Source organism: Panthera tigris, chromosome F2, assembly GCF_018350195.1.
Source record: "Panthera tigris isolate Pti1 chromosome F2, P.tigris_Pti1_mat1.1, whole genome shotgun sequence".
In the NCBI taxonomy this organism is placed as follows: Eukaryota; Metazoa; Chordata; class Mammalia; order Carnivora; family Felidae; genus Panthera; species Panthera tigris.
Genome location: NC_056676.1, coordinates 33,362,686 through 33,377,026, shown reverse-complemented (window position 1 = coordinate 33,377,026; position 14,341 = coordinate 33,362,686). Strand labels below are relative to the sequence as shown.

The 14,341-nt window shown below is 37.8% G+C and overlaps 1 protein-coding gene across 1 annotated transcript in view; it reads right to left on the bottom strand.

Annotated features, from left to right (window-relative positions):
* The window catches only part of CA13 (carbonic anhydrase 13), a 71,312-nt gene that overhangs the window by 15,156 nt on the left and 41,815 nt on the right, over window positions 1-14,341 (bottom strand). The window contains exon 8 of the mRNA XM_042972886.1: window positions 2,935-2,990. Coding sequence (XP_042828820.1) covers window positions 2,961-2,990 — 30 coding nt within the window. The 3' untranslated portion in view covers window positions 2,935-2,960. The remainder of the gene's footprint in view (window positions 1-2,934; window positions 2,991-14,341) is intronic.

Sequence of the window (14,341 nt, the reverse complement as noted above, 5' to 3'; positions counted from 1 at the left end):
CAGTGTCCAGGGCAAAGTGACGCCTGAGTTGGGAAATACGGCATCTATTAAATTGTGAGTAAGGGTCTTTGAGTCAATCAACTACTAGACAGTAAATTTAAACCTTTGAACACTGCATGAAAACTTTTAGAAGACTTTCAAAGTACTAAAGCACTATCGAAAGAAGTTTTCTTAAGAAACAGTGCACACTGGGGCGCCTGGGTGGCTCAGTCGGTTAAGCGTCCAACTTCAGCTCAGGTCACCATCTCGTGGTCTGTGAGTTCGAGCCCCGCGTTGGGCTCTGGGCTGATGGCTCAGAGCCTGGAACCTGCTTCAGATTCTGTATCTCCCTCTCTCTCTGCCCCTCCCCCGTTCATGTTCTGTCTCTCTCTGTCTCAAAAATAAATAAACGTTAAAAAAATTTTTTTTTAAAAAAAGAAACAGTGCACACTGTATCTAGTACCAAAGCTGACATAGAATTCTAGACCCAATCTTCTATGAAAGCACAAAACTAATCCAGAAAATTAGAGATTATAGTGTGAATCTTTATGTTATCTTATTTCTTTTTCTTAGTGAGGTATAATTGACATAACATTGTGTAAGTTCAAGGTGTGCAAGCATTGATTTGATACATTTATATATTGCAATATGATTCCCACCTCAGGTTTGCTAGCACCTTCCTCACATTACATAATTATCATTCCTTTTTACTGTGGTAAGAACAGTTAAGGTCTAATTTTTTTAGCAACTTTGAAGTATATAATACAGTATTGTTGACTATAATCACTAAACTGTATTAGATTTCCAGAATTTATTCATCTTCTAGTTGCAAGTTTGTATCAGCTCTGTTATTTTAAATCTGCATGAAAATATATTCATTTGTTCATTGAATAAATATTTATTGATGTCTAGCATGTGCCAATCACAATTTGGATGCCAGAAACACTAGCTAACAAAATAAAAACCCTGCTCTTAGGAAAATTACATTCTAGGAGGAAAGACAGACAGATGACATTAGAAATAAATAGTATTATGTTAGGTTAAGTGCTACGAAAAAAAAACAGTCAAGCAAAGTAAGGAGAAAGAGAGTGTGGTCAGGGAAAGTCTCTTTCAGGAGGTGACATTTGAATGAATAAGGGAGGATCTGTGGGAAGATCCAGGGAAGGGCATTCCAGGTGAAGAGAAGGTCAGATGTAAAGGCTTGAAAAGGCCTGTTGGAAAAGTGAGTGTGTCTGCACCAGAGGGCAGTGGGTGGGATAGTAGGAGAGAATGGGACAAAGGCAGCCAGCACAGATTACACAAAGTCCTGTAAGCCACGTGGCTTTTATCCTGAGTGAGAGGAAGTTCCTGAAGCATGGAGCTCAAGCGAATGAAGCACTTTGACCTACTTTTTCAAAGATGCACTCTGGCTGCTGTGTGAAGACTGTAGGAAGCAAGACTGGAGCCAGGAGACCAGTTGGGAGCCATAGTTTAAGCACAGAGCCCATAGGACTTGCTGACAGATTCACGTGGTTTAAGATAAAGAGGGGTGAGAGATGAATGTGTTTTAAGTAGCTGGTGGTGCCATTTACTGAGATGAGAGAACTGGGAGGAGGAGGTGTCGCAGGGAAGAAACTGGGATGGCAAGTGGAATCAAGGGACCTGTTTGGACATGTTAGTTGTGAGAGGTCTATCAGGAATCCCATGGAGCTGTCTTCTAGGCAGTTGGATATATGAGTTAGAATTTCAGGGGGAAGGTTGTGGCTGGAGATGCAAATACAGGTATCATCAGTATACCTAAATGTTGGTTAAAATCATGGAACTAGAAAAAAAATCACCCAGAAAAGAGTGAAATAAAGAGAGAACAAACTAGAAAAAAAAAAAACAAAAAACAAAAAACACCTGGAGAGGACAAAAGAAACCAGGAGATTTGTCTCAGAAGTGAAGAGGGGGCACCTGGGTGGCTCAGTCGGTTAAGTGGCCGACTTGAGCTCATGTCATGATCTCACGGTTTGTGGGTTCAAGTCCCACGTGAGACCCTATGCTGACAGCTCAGAACCTACAGCCTGCTTCAGATTCTGTTTCCCTCTCTCTGTGTCCCTCCCCTGCTCACGATCTGTCTCTCTCTGTCTCTCAAAAAATGAATAAAAAGGCTAAAAAAAAAAAAGTGAAGAGTTAAAAAAAAAGAAAGAAAAAAAGAAAAGTGAAGAGATAGAAATGTACATACACATACATGTAGGTATAGTTGTGGGTGTGTATTATAGGTGTGAGTGTGTGTATATATCTATATGTGTATGTACCTATGTGTAGGTGGGTGTATCCAGTGTATTTATGTCTAGTAAATAACTAAACTCATAATTGAGTACTTAGTATTTCTCTCTGATTCCATGCCAAGATTAAAGAAGAGTAAAGGAAGGTGACAGAGAAGAACTTATGACTTAGTTGAATATTCACATGTAAGCTAACCTAAATGAAGTTATTACAGAGCAATAGCATGTGATTAAATTTTGCCAAGCCATTTAAAAGATAGTACCTGACCTGGTTATAAGCTGACACATTTACAATAAACATTAATCAATTATAGAGACTAATTAGAGAATCAATCTGTTGTTGAACATCCACCATTAATAGATGTATTTGAGATAGTTCCTTTATTAAAAATATTTGAATGGAATATGCCCTCATAACATTCTCAATCTTACTGCTTTCTAACAAAGATGCATTTTCATTATATATGACAAGGAGTTTTTGCTTGGATAGGAATGAAGTGTATCCTCATAATAAAGAAAAAAAAAATAGAGCTCTCTGTTTCCTTTCTTCCTTAATATTGGTCAGAAAGCCAGATCTGGCTTTGTGTTTTCTTAATAGACTCCTTTAAGTAAAGGAATAATTGGAGCTCAGATTTCAAACTCCTGTGATGAGTGAGCAAACTCAGCTTCAAGTATGCCTCTGTGTAGCTGCAAAGCACAACAGTACCTTCCATTGTTCAAGGAAGGAGCACTTCAAGCTTGTGTTTGTCTAGGCTCCGATTTCTAAAGGGAAAAACACAGAAAGTATATCAACTACACAGCAAATAATAGGAGCAAACAGATGTGGGTTTAGGAATTGTTGTTTCATTACTTGATCTCAGGATGTCTGAGTGACACGTGAAGAAACCCAACACAGAATAGTCCCTATGCCCAGAGAAAAGGACACTGTTAGGTTAATGATATTCGAGAGACCCCTTGGGATCAGGGCTCCAGGAGTTTCATGGGTCTCCAAGATTTTCATTATATAACAACCCTGAAAATTGTCTTCAAAAGTTTTTATAACTGCAAGACCTCTACTTGGTCATGGATTTGTGATCAGTCTGACTCATATTTATCACAGCCAATGCCTGCCATTTGTATCCCTGACTTTATTCTTTTGCTTTTCATCCCAGCTGGCTGAAAAAACACTGTATCTCCTTTATCAAAAGATAAGTTTCCCTAAAAGAAAATTCCCATGAAAATAAACAAGATGAAACAAAGAAACAGACTATGCTATTACTATTTTTTAAGATTACACAAGGTGACCCCTTCTTATTTTTAACTCTATCCTTTAACAACTCTACGGGTAAAAGGAACACAGCAAACATCACATGTATTACTGACATCCTTCTGTATTCCCCTCTCCTCATACGCATACATTGTACCTACTGCCTTCAGTGTGCACACATTATTTACTCTTTACAGTATCTCATGAATCCACAGCATCCCATTTTCCATGAGCCTGTGGCCTCCCTCTAGGTCGTATAACATAAAGCTGGCTGAGCCATTCACCTCTGCACCGGCATTTGGCTGGAAGTGAAGTTAACAGTTGACTGTACCCATCCTTCCTTTCCTCTTCAAGGTTTCCTCTACAAAGGTGGGATCTCCAAGCCAACTGGTGTGAAGAGTTTATACACTCAGCAGAAAAGGCATTATTTTAGGTATGCTGTCTCATTTTCTTTATATTCTTTTTTATCCATTCTGCAAGTAATTTAAATAATTCCATTTTCAGTCCTTGGGGAGATTTAGAGACTTTCCCAATAAAAACTTGCGAATAAGAAAAGTAAGTTTAAAATTCTATACATCAGCTAAATAGCTCTAAGAATTGGGCTTTATAATCTGTACATTATTGGATAAGAACAGACATTTAAAGACTATCCTTAAACGGTAAATGGCCCTCAGATCTGAAACTCTTACTTAGTGAATGTTGACATGTTAAAAGAAAGGATGTGCTAACTAGGGAAGAGGTTGATTTGTCACAAAACAATAGAAAATGAAAACCATAGAGGTACATAATAAGAGTTTATCCAAATATGATCCAATGTTGAGAAAACATTAACCAACAGAGCAAGTATTTTAGTTCTTCTGGCAAAATTATCCATATTTTGGAAATAATGCTGGGAGATACAGCCAACAAAATTCTATTATTATGGTCTCACTTTGAAAATCACCCCTTTTAGTGAGCTGGATATTTTAAATTATTCCAGGTCTACTGATGTAAAACATTTACTTCTTCTATTTGTCTTCTTTGTCCTGAATTCCATACTCACTGAGAAAACTTCTGATTTGGTTTCCTATGCATGGTTACCTTCCTAGTGGAACTCAGTAAATATTCTTTGAATGCATGGTCATGCTGATCTGAGCATTCCAGATGATATCAGATGCATGCTACTGTTTATAAATTAATAACTTGACGTTTGTGTTTTCTGTATCAAACTTGTGGCCTCACTTACGAGTCTGCATTTAAAAAAGGAATTCATTGCAGTGACAAAGTAAGCTAACCTTGCAGAGATGAGGGCTTGGCTCTATACCTGGAGAACTTATTAAGGTATATCAACTTAGGACACTCCTTAGGAAGGAGCCATCTGGCCACACCCTTCTGCACTGACCTAGCAAGAAAGCCGAATTGTAACTAATCTGCCAAGATAGATTATTGCTCTTTTCCCAGAGAAGAAGCAAGAACTGGAAGGCCGGTAACTCTCTCAGGTAGGAGAGGAGGGATCAAGGGAAAGGGAAGGTCGATAAAAGTAAAAGATGAGACTGGGAAAGGATATGGCAAAGAAACCTGGAGTTCATGGTCAGAACCATTCTGTAATACACAATAAGAAGACAAAAGACTGGGAAGAAATTTTTTAAAACTGAGTGCTTAGAGCAGGAGAAGTGGCAATCTGCTAAGAGCAAAAGGGGGTGAGAAATTTCTGTTGGCACAAACCAGGGAACTACAGGCCAGGACTTCAAAGCATCTACAACAAGTAGTTTGGACTTGAATTCAAGGAGTTACCCCAAACTTAGAGGAAATTATATTGTTCCTTCGGCACCTAAATAGGAATTAGTGCAAATTGCTTGACCTTAGATTTGATGTTGCAAAGTGAATAGTAAATCTAGAAGGACCTGAACTAGAGTGGTTAATCCTATGCAAATAATGTGAGACTATGTGACCAGAATTTACCTTCTTACATCTGGGTAATATGGATGCATGTCCGTACCTAGTTCTATTACAGTATTAATAGAACTTAATTACTGTTCACTAGACCTGATCACAACTTATTTACTTATTTCTTTATTTATTTTAAAAAAATTTTGTTTCTATCACAACTCTTTGATAACAGATCTCTGCTGAGAAGAATGAAGGGTGGGACACTGAATCATGACAGGGTCCGCGGGAAACACTCTTAGTCCTTTTGGTCTCAGGACCTTTTACTCTTGAAAGTTACTGAAGGATTTGGAAACAAAAGCTAGGAAGGGAAGCATCACAGGCAGCACCTGCTCTCCTTCCGAGTCACAGAGTCTCTGCCGAGACGGGCAGCGTAGAGCCAGTGAGCTGCCCTGGGGAAGCAGGCAGAGAAAGGGGAAACAGAGGAAAGAAATGATTATTTAAAGGAGGGAGGAGCCAAGATGGCAGAACAGCATGGAAGTTTTCTGTGTCTCGAGTCCATGAAATACAGCCAGACCAACACTATACCATCCTACACACCTAGAAAACTGATTGGAGGATTAACACAACAATCTGCACAACCTGAACCACAGAATTCAGCAGGTATGCGGCGCAGAGAGGTGAATTTGGGCAGCCAGAAGCCGCAAAAGGTAGGGAAACACTTTTGCGGGTGGAGAGAGGACGGAGACTGGGGAGGGGGGGAGAATACGGGAAGAGCACCCCTCCCCAAAAGCAGCTGGAGAGAAAGTGAAAAATTGGAAACAGCCGCAGGGACTAAACTAAAAAGGGAGAAAGGAGAAAGGAAAGGATTTAAATTCCATTAAGACTAAACAAGGGGAGCACAAAGGCTGCAACTCCACAGCTCGATACCTGTCGGTGCTCTGGTGGGAACGGCGAATCCCCAGGAGCAGAGTGGGGTCTGGGAGGTTCTTGGGCCACACGGGGAAAAGCAGTTCCACTGCTGGAAGGACATTTGGTAGAGACTGTTGAAGCCACCTGGTCCCAGCCCAAAAGGCGGCCACATTCGCTGGTGCTGGAACAAGGTCCTTGAAGGGTGAAGCCTGGTGCCGGATGTGTGTTGTGATTTCAATAATCCCTGAAACGCTGCTATGACACTGTCTCTGGGGCGGGCTAGCACCTGGCCGCAGTCTTGGGGCACCGGCAGCAGTGGGGTGCAGCAAGTGTTTGTGGGTGCAGCCGACATTCAGCCATTGCTCATTTGGTCATTGCTCTGTGAGACCCACTTGCAGAGGCAAGGAACCAGTCAAAGCCACAGTCCTTCAGAAGTAAGGGGCCAGGGAAAACAGCCGCATCTCAGACAAAACTCAGGAGAGGGCTACTGCCTGGGGCCTGGTCACGGAGATGAAAAAGCAGGGAGTGGACAAAAGCTGAAGGTGGACAGGTGTGCAATTGCTGATCTGGGAGAACAGACTGGGTAGCTGGCTAGCGCCATTCACACCAATCGTGCACATGCGCATACACACCTACAAGCCCTGCAACAATCCGCCCCAGTAGGCTAGCAGCGCCATCTAGTGGAGAGCGGAGCTGTTACACTGAGCCCCGCCCAACTGGGCCAACTTCGCTCTTCAAGAACACAAGTCTCACCGTCAGCTTAATTTATGGACTATAAAGAGCTACATAGACTGACTTCTAGGGGAAAACGAAGCAATTTCAGTCCTACTTCAATCTGTTAGCAGGTTCATTAATTCAATTTTCTTTCTTTTTTGTTCTTTTTTCTTTTTTATAATTCTTTTCTTTTTCTTGAATACAGAAAGAAAAAATTCATTTTTATTTTCCATTTTTATTAAAAATATTTTTCTTTAATTTTTATTAATATATTTTTTAATTTGTGTAAATTTTTTCAAATCCTATTTCACTTCCATCATTTTATTTTAGTCTACGTAAGTGTATTCACCTTTTCAAATTTTCAAACAATCGCCTTTTTTTCTTTTTCATTTCTTTTCTTTTTCTTGAATGCAGAAAGAGAAAAACTTCATTTTTACCTTCAATTTCCCTTAAAAATATTTTTATTTAATTTTTTCACTATATGTTTTGCTTTTATGTAAATTTTTTCAAATTCTATTTTACTTCCATCATTTTATTTTAGTCTACTACAGTGTGTTCACTTTTTCAAATTTTCAAACGATTTCCTTTATTCCTTTTTTCTTTTTTCTTTTTTCTCTTTTTTCTTTTTCATTTCTTTTCTTTTTCTTGAACACATAAAAAGAAAAAAAATCATTTTTATTTTTAGTTTTTAATAAAAATATTTTTCTTTAATTTTTTCTACTATATTCTTTACTTCTGTGAATATTTTTTCAAATTCTATTTTACCTCCATCATCTCATTTTAGTCTACTTCAGTGTATTCATTTTTTCAAATTCTCAAGCGATTTCCTTTTTTTTTTCCTTCCCCCCCCCCTTTTTTTTCTCTAATCTGTCAAACCACTACCAACACCCAGACCAAAACACACCTAGGATCTAGCATCATCTATTCAATTTGTGTTTACGTGTGTGTGTGTGTGTGTGTTTAACTTTTAATTTTAATATTTTTTAATTGTAATTTTTTTCATTTCAATTTTTCTACCACATTAATTCCTGTTCTCCCTTCAAAATGACAAAATGAAGGAATTCACCCCAAAAGAAGGAGCACGAAGAAACGACAGCCAGGGATTTAACCAACACAGATACAAGCAAGATGTCTGAACCAGAATTTAGAATCACGATAATACGAATACTAGCTGGAGTCAAAAATAGATTAGAATCCCTTTCTGCAGAGATAAAAGAAGTAAAAAATAGCCAGAATGAAATTAAAAATGCTTAAATGAGCTGCAATCATGGATGGATGGAGCGGCGGCAAGGATGGACGAGGCAGAACAGAGAATCAGCAATATAGAGGACAAACTTATAGAGAATAATGAAGCAGAAAAAAAGAGGGAGATTAAGGCAAAAGAGCACAATTTAAGAATTAGAGAAATCAGTGACTCATTAAAAAGGAACAACATCAGAATCATAGGGGTCCCAAAAGAGGAAGAGAGAGAAATAGAGGTAGAAGGGTTATGTGAGCAAATCATGGCAGAAAACTTTCCTAACCTGGGGAAAGACACAGACATCAAAATCCAGGAAGCACAGAGGACCCCCATTAAATTCAACAAAAACTGACCATGAACACAGCATATCATAGTCAAATTCACAAAATACTCAGGCAAGGAGACAATCATGAAAGCAGCTAGGGAAAAAAAGTCCCTAACATACAAGGGAAGACAGATCAAGTTTGCAACAGACCTATCCACAGAAACTTGGCAGGCGAGAAGGGAGTGGCAGGATATATTCAATGGGCTGAATCAGAAAAATATGCAGCCAAGAATTATTTGTCCAGCAAGGCTGTCATTCAAAATAGAAGGAGAGATAAAAAGTTTCCCAAACTAAAATTAAAGGAGTTTGTGACCACTAAACCAGCCCTCCAAGAAATTTTAAGGGGGACTCTCTGAGGGGAGAAAAGATGAAAAATTTATATATATATAGATATAGATATAGATATAGATATAGATATAGATATAGATATAGATATTTATATTATATCTATATCTATATCTATATCTATATCTATATCTATATCTATATCTATATATATCAAAAGCAACAAAGATTAGAAAGGACCAGAGAACACGACCAGAAACTCCAACTCTACAAGCATCATAATGGCAATAAATTCATATCTTTCAGTACTCACTCTAAACGTCAATGGACTCAATGCTCCAATCAAAAGACATAGGGTAATGGAATGGATAAAAAAACAAGATCCATCTATATGCTGTTTACAAGAGACCCACTTTAGACCTAAAGACACATTCAGATTGAAAATAAGGGGATGGAGAACCATCTATCGTGCTAATGGTCAACAAAAGAAAGCAGAGTAGCCATACTTATATCAGACAATCTACACTTTAAAATAAAGACTGTGTCAAGAGATGCAGAAGGGCATTATATCATAATCAAGGGGTCTATCCACCAAGAAGACCTAACAATTATAAACATTTATGCACCAAACGTGAGAGCACCCAAATATATACATCAATTAATCACAAACATAAAGAAACTCATCGGTAGTAATACCATAATAGTAGAAGACTTCAACACCCCACTCACAGCAATGGACAGATCATCTAATCAAAAAATCACCAAGGAAACAATGGCTTTGAATGACACACTGGACCAGATGGACTTAACAGATATATTCAGAACATTTCATCCTAAAGCAGCACAATATACATTCTTCTCCAGTGCACATGGAACGTTCTCCAGAATAGACCATATACTGGGACACAAATCAGCCCTAAGTAAGTACAAAAAGATCGAGATCATACCGTGCATATTTTCAGACCACAACTCTATGAAACTCGAAATCAACCACAAGAAAAAATTTGGAAAGGAAACAAATACTTGGAGACTGAAGAACATCCTACTAAAGAATGAATGGGCCAACCAAGCAGTTAAAGAGGAAATTAAAAAGTATATGGAAGTCAATGAAAATGATAACACCACAACCCAAAACCTCTGGGATGCAGAAAAGGTGGTCATAAGAGGAAAGAATATAACAACCCAGGCCTTCCTAAAGAAGGAAGAAAGATCTCAGATACACAACCTAACCTTATGCCTCAAGGAGCTGGCAAAAGAACAGCAAATAAAACCCAAAACCTAGAAGACAGGAAATAATAAAGATTAGAGCAGAAATCAATGCTATCAAAACCAAAAAAAAAAAACAAAACAAAACAAAACAAAAAAAACCCAGTAGAACAGATCGATGAAACCAGAAGCTGGTTCTTTGAAAGAATTAACAAAATTTATAAACCACTAGCCAGTTTGATCAAAAAGAAAAAGGAAAGGACCCAAATAAATAAAATCAAGAATGAAAGAGGAGAGATCACAACCAACACAACAGAAATAAAAACAATAATAAGAGAATATTATGAGCAATTATATGCCAATAAAATGGGTACTCTGGAAGAAATGGACATATTCCTAGAAACATATACACTACCAAAACTGAAACAGGAAGAAATAGAAGATTTGAACAGACCCATAACCAGTAAGGAAATCGAATTAGTAATCAAAAATGTGCCAAAAAACAAGAGTCCAGAGCCAGATGGCTTTCCAGGGGAATTATACCAAACATTTAAGGAAGAGTTAACACCTATTCTCTTGTTTCTCTTGAAACACCTATTCTCTGTTCCAAAAAATAGAAATGGAAGGAAAACTTCCAAATTCTTTCTATGAAGCCAGCATTACCTTGATTCCAAAAGCAGACAGAGACCCCACTAAAAAGAATTATAGACCAATTTCCCTGATGAACATGGATGCAAAAATCCTTAACAAGATATTAGCCAACCAGATCCAACAATACATTAAAAAAATTATTCACCACAACCAAGCGGGATTTATACCGGGGATGCAGGGCTGGTTCAATATCCGCAAAACAATTAACGTGATTCATCACATCAATAAAAGAAAGGACAAGAACCATATGATCCTCTCAATAGATGCAGAGAAAGCATTTGACAAAATACAGCATCCTTTCTTGATAAAAACCCTCAAGAAAGTAGGGATAGAAGGAGCATACCTCGAGATCATAAAAGTCATATATGAATGACCCAATGCTAATATCATCCTCAATGGGGAAACACTGAGAGCTTTCCCCCTAAGGTCAGGAACAACACAGGGATGTCTACTCTCACCACTGTTATTCAACATAGTATTGGAAGTCTTAGCCCCTACAATCAGACAACACAAAGAAATAAAAGGCATCCAAATCGGCCAGGAGGAGGTCAAACTTTCACTCTTCGCAGATGACATGATACTCTATATGGAAAACCCAAAAGATTCCACCAAAACACTACTAGAGTTGATTCGTGAATTCAGCAAAGTTACAGGATATAAAATCAATGCACAGAAATCGGTTGCATTCCTATACAACAACAATGAAGCAACAGAAAGAGAAATCAAGGAATTGATCCCAGTTACAGTTGCACCAAAAACCGTAAAATACCTAGGAATAAATCTAACGAAAGAGGTGAAAATTCTATACGCTGAAAACTATAGAAAGCTTATGAAAGAAATTGAAGAAGACACAAAAAAAATGGAGAAAGATTCCATGCTCCTGGATAGGAAGAAGAGATACTGTTAAAATGTCAATACTACCCAAAGCAATCTACATATTCAATGCAATCCCTATCAAAGTAACACCATCATTCTTCACAGAGCTAGAACAAACAATCCTAAAATTTGTATGGAACCAGAAAAGACCCCAAATAGCCAAAACAATCTTGAAAAAGAAAACCAAAGCAGAAGGCATCACAATTCCAGACTTCAAGCTATACTACAAAGCTGTAATCATCAAGATAGTATGGTTCCGGCACAAGAACAGACACTCAGATCAATGGAACAGAGTAGACAACCCAGAAATGGACCCACAAATATACAGCCAACTAATCTTTGACAAAGCAGGAAAGAATATCCAATGGAATAAAGACAGTCTCTTCAGCAAGTGGTGCTGGGAAAAAATGGACAGTGACATGCAGAAGAATGAACCTGGACCACTTTCTTACACCATACACAAAAATAAACTCAAAATGGATGAAAGACCTCAATGTAAGACAGGAAGCCATAAAAATCCTCAAGGAGAAAGCAGGCAAAAACCTCTTTGATCTTGGCCACAGCAACTTCTTACTCAACACATCTCTGGAGGCAAGGGAAACAAAAGCAAGAATGAACTACTGGGACCTCATCAAAATAAAAAGCTTCTGCACAGTGAAGGAAACAATCAGCAAAACTAAAAGGCAACTGACCGAATGGGAGAAGATATTTGCAAATGACATATCAGATAAAGGGTTAGTATCCAAAATCTATAAAGAATTTATCAAACTCAACACCCAAAAAATAAATAACCCAGTGAAGAAATGGGCAAAAGACATGAATAGACACTTCTCTAAAGAAGACATCCAGATGGCCAACCGACACGTGAAAAAATGCTCAACATCACTCATCATCAGGAAAATACAAATCAAAACCACAATGAGATACCACCTTACACCTGTCAGAATGGCTAACATAAACAACTCAGGCAACAACAGATGTTGGTGAGGATGCAGAGAAAGAGGATCTCTTTGCGTTGTTGGTGGCAATGCAAGCTGGTGCAGCCACTCTCGAAAACAGTATGGAGGTTCCTCAAAAAACTAAAAATAGAACTACCCTAGGACCCAGCAATTCTACTACTAGGCATTTATCCACGGGATACAGGTGTGCTGTTTCAAAGGGACACATGCACCCCCATGTTTATAGCAGCACTTTCAACAATAGGCAAAGTATGGAAAGAGCCCAAATGTCCATCGATGGATGAATGGATAAAGAAAATGAGGTACACGTAAACAATGGAGTATTACTTGGCAATCAAAAAGAATGAAATCTTGCCATTTGCAACGATGTGGATGGAACTGGAGGGTATTAAGCTAAGTGAAATTAGTCAGTCAGAGAAAGACAAAAATCCTATGACTTCACTCATATGAGGACTTTAAGAGACAAAACAGATGAACATAAGGGAAGGGAAAGAAAAATAATATAAAAACAGGGAGGGGGACAAAACAGAAGAGACTCATAAATATGGAGAACAAACTGAGGGTTACAGGAGGGGTTGTGGGAGGGGGGATGGGCTAAATGGGTAAGGGGCACTAAGGAATCTACTCCTGAAATCATTGTTGCACTATATGCTAATTTGGATGTAAAGTTTAAAAAATTAAAAAAAATAGAAACAAACAAGAAAAGTTACTGAAGACCTCAAAGAGCTTTTGTTAATGTGGGTTATATCTGCTGTTATTCACTGTACTAGAAATTACAACTGAGAAAATATTAAGCATTTATGTATCAGTTCATCTAAAGATAATGGACTTATATAGTAAATAAGTGAACATGACAAATTTTATGAAAATAATATTTTATAAAACAAAAAATGTAGTAAGTGGCACTTACATTTTTGTAAATCTCTAATATCTGGCTAACTAGAAGACAAGTTGATTCTTTTGTCTGTTTCTACATTTAATCTGTCATTTTAGGCTCTTTTGTTTGAAATGCTTGTAGGAAATCCAGCTTCACACAGACACATAGGTAGAAAATAGAGGAGTACATTAGTAGCCTTTTTGGATAATTGTGGATATTCTTCTTTAGTAATACACCGAAACTTAACAATTGGCGTTTTCTTAAAAGTTACATATAAATAAACTCTATGAATAAACTTTTCATACTTTGTTGCACTAAAATTTATTGGTCTGTCTTGCATTGTGAATAGATATTTTATCTGTGCATGCGTTTGTAACATCACGCACCTTTTGTTTAGAAAGTATTGCTTCACCGAGTTATGCATATCTTCAAAATGTTGGCACAATTCATTAGATGATATCACAAAAATCACATTTAAAAAAATTACCACTGGTCTAATCAAAAATGTCTTTAAGCATTGAGAAGCTGGCATGCTCGCCTAGGCAGATGTAAGTTTTCCAAAATCCTAATTTTCTCTTTAGAGTTCTAATTTTATCTTTGCCAACAAACGCTTTTAGTTGTTTTTCTTGAAATGAAAAGCTCACTTTGCTCATTTCCAGGAAAATATTTGCCGATTACCCAAGTCTGACTATCCAGTTTGTCAGTTGCTCTTTTATGTAAAAATGATGCTCAATGAAAAAAAGTGCAGGACACTTGGCTGGCTCGCTTGGTAGCGTGTGTGATTCTTGATCTCAGGGTTGTGAGTTCAAGCCCCACATGGAGTGTAGGGTTTACTTAAAAAAAAAGAAAAAGAAAAAGTGTCTAGTTCAGTTTGCAACTCAAATCATTGCACAATGCTTTCCCTAAAGAAAACTACCATACTTCTATATGCAGGTGAAGTTCTGGCAAATTTCCCA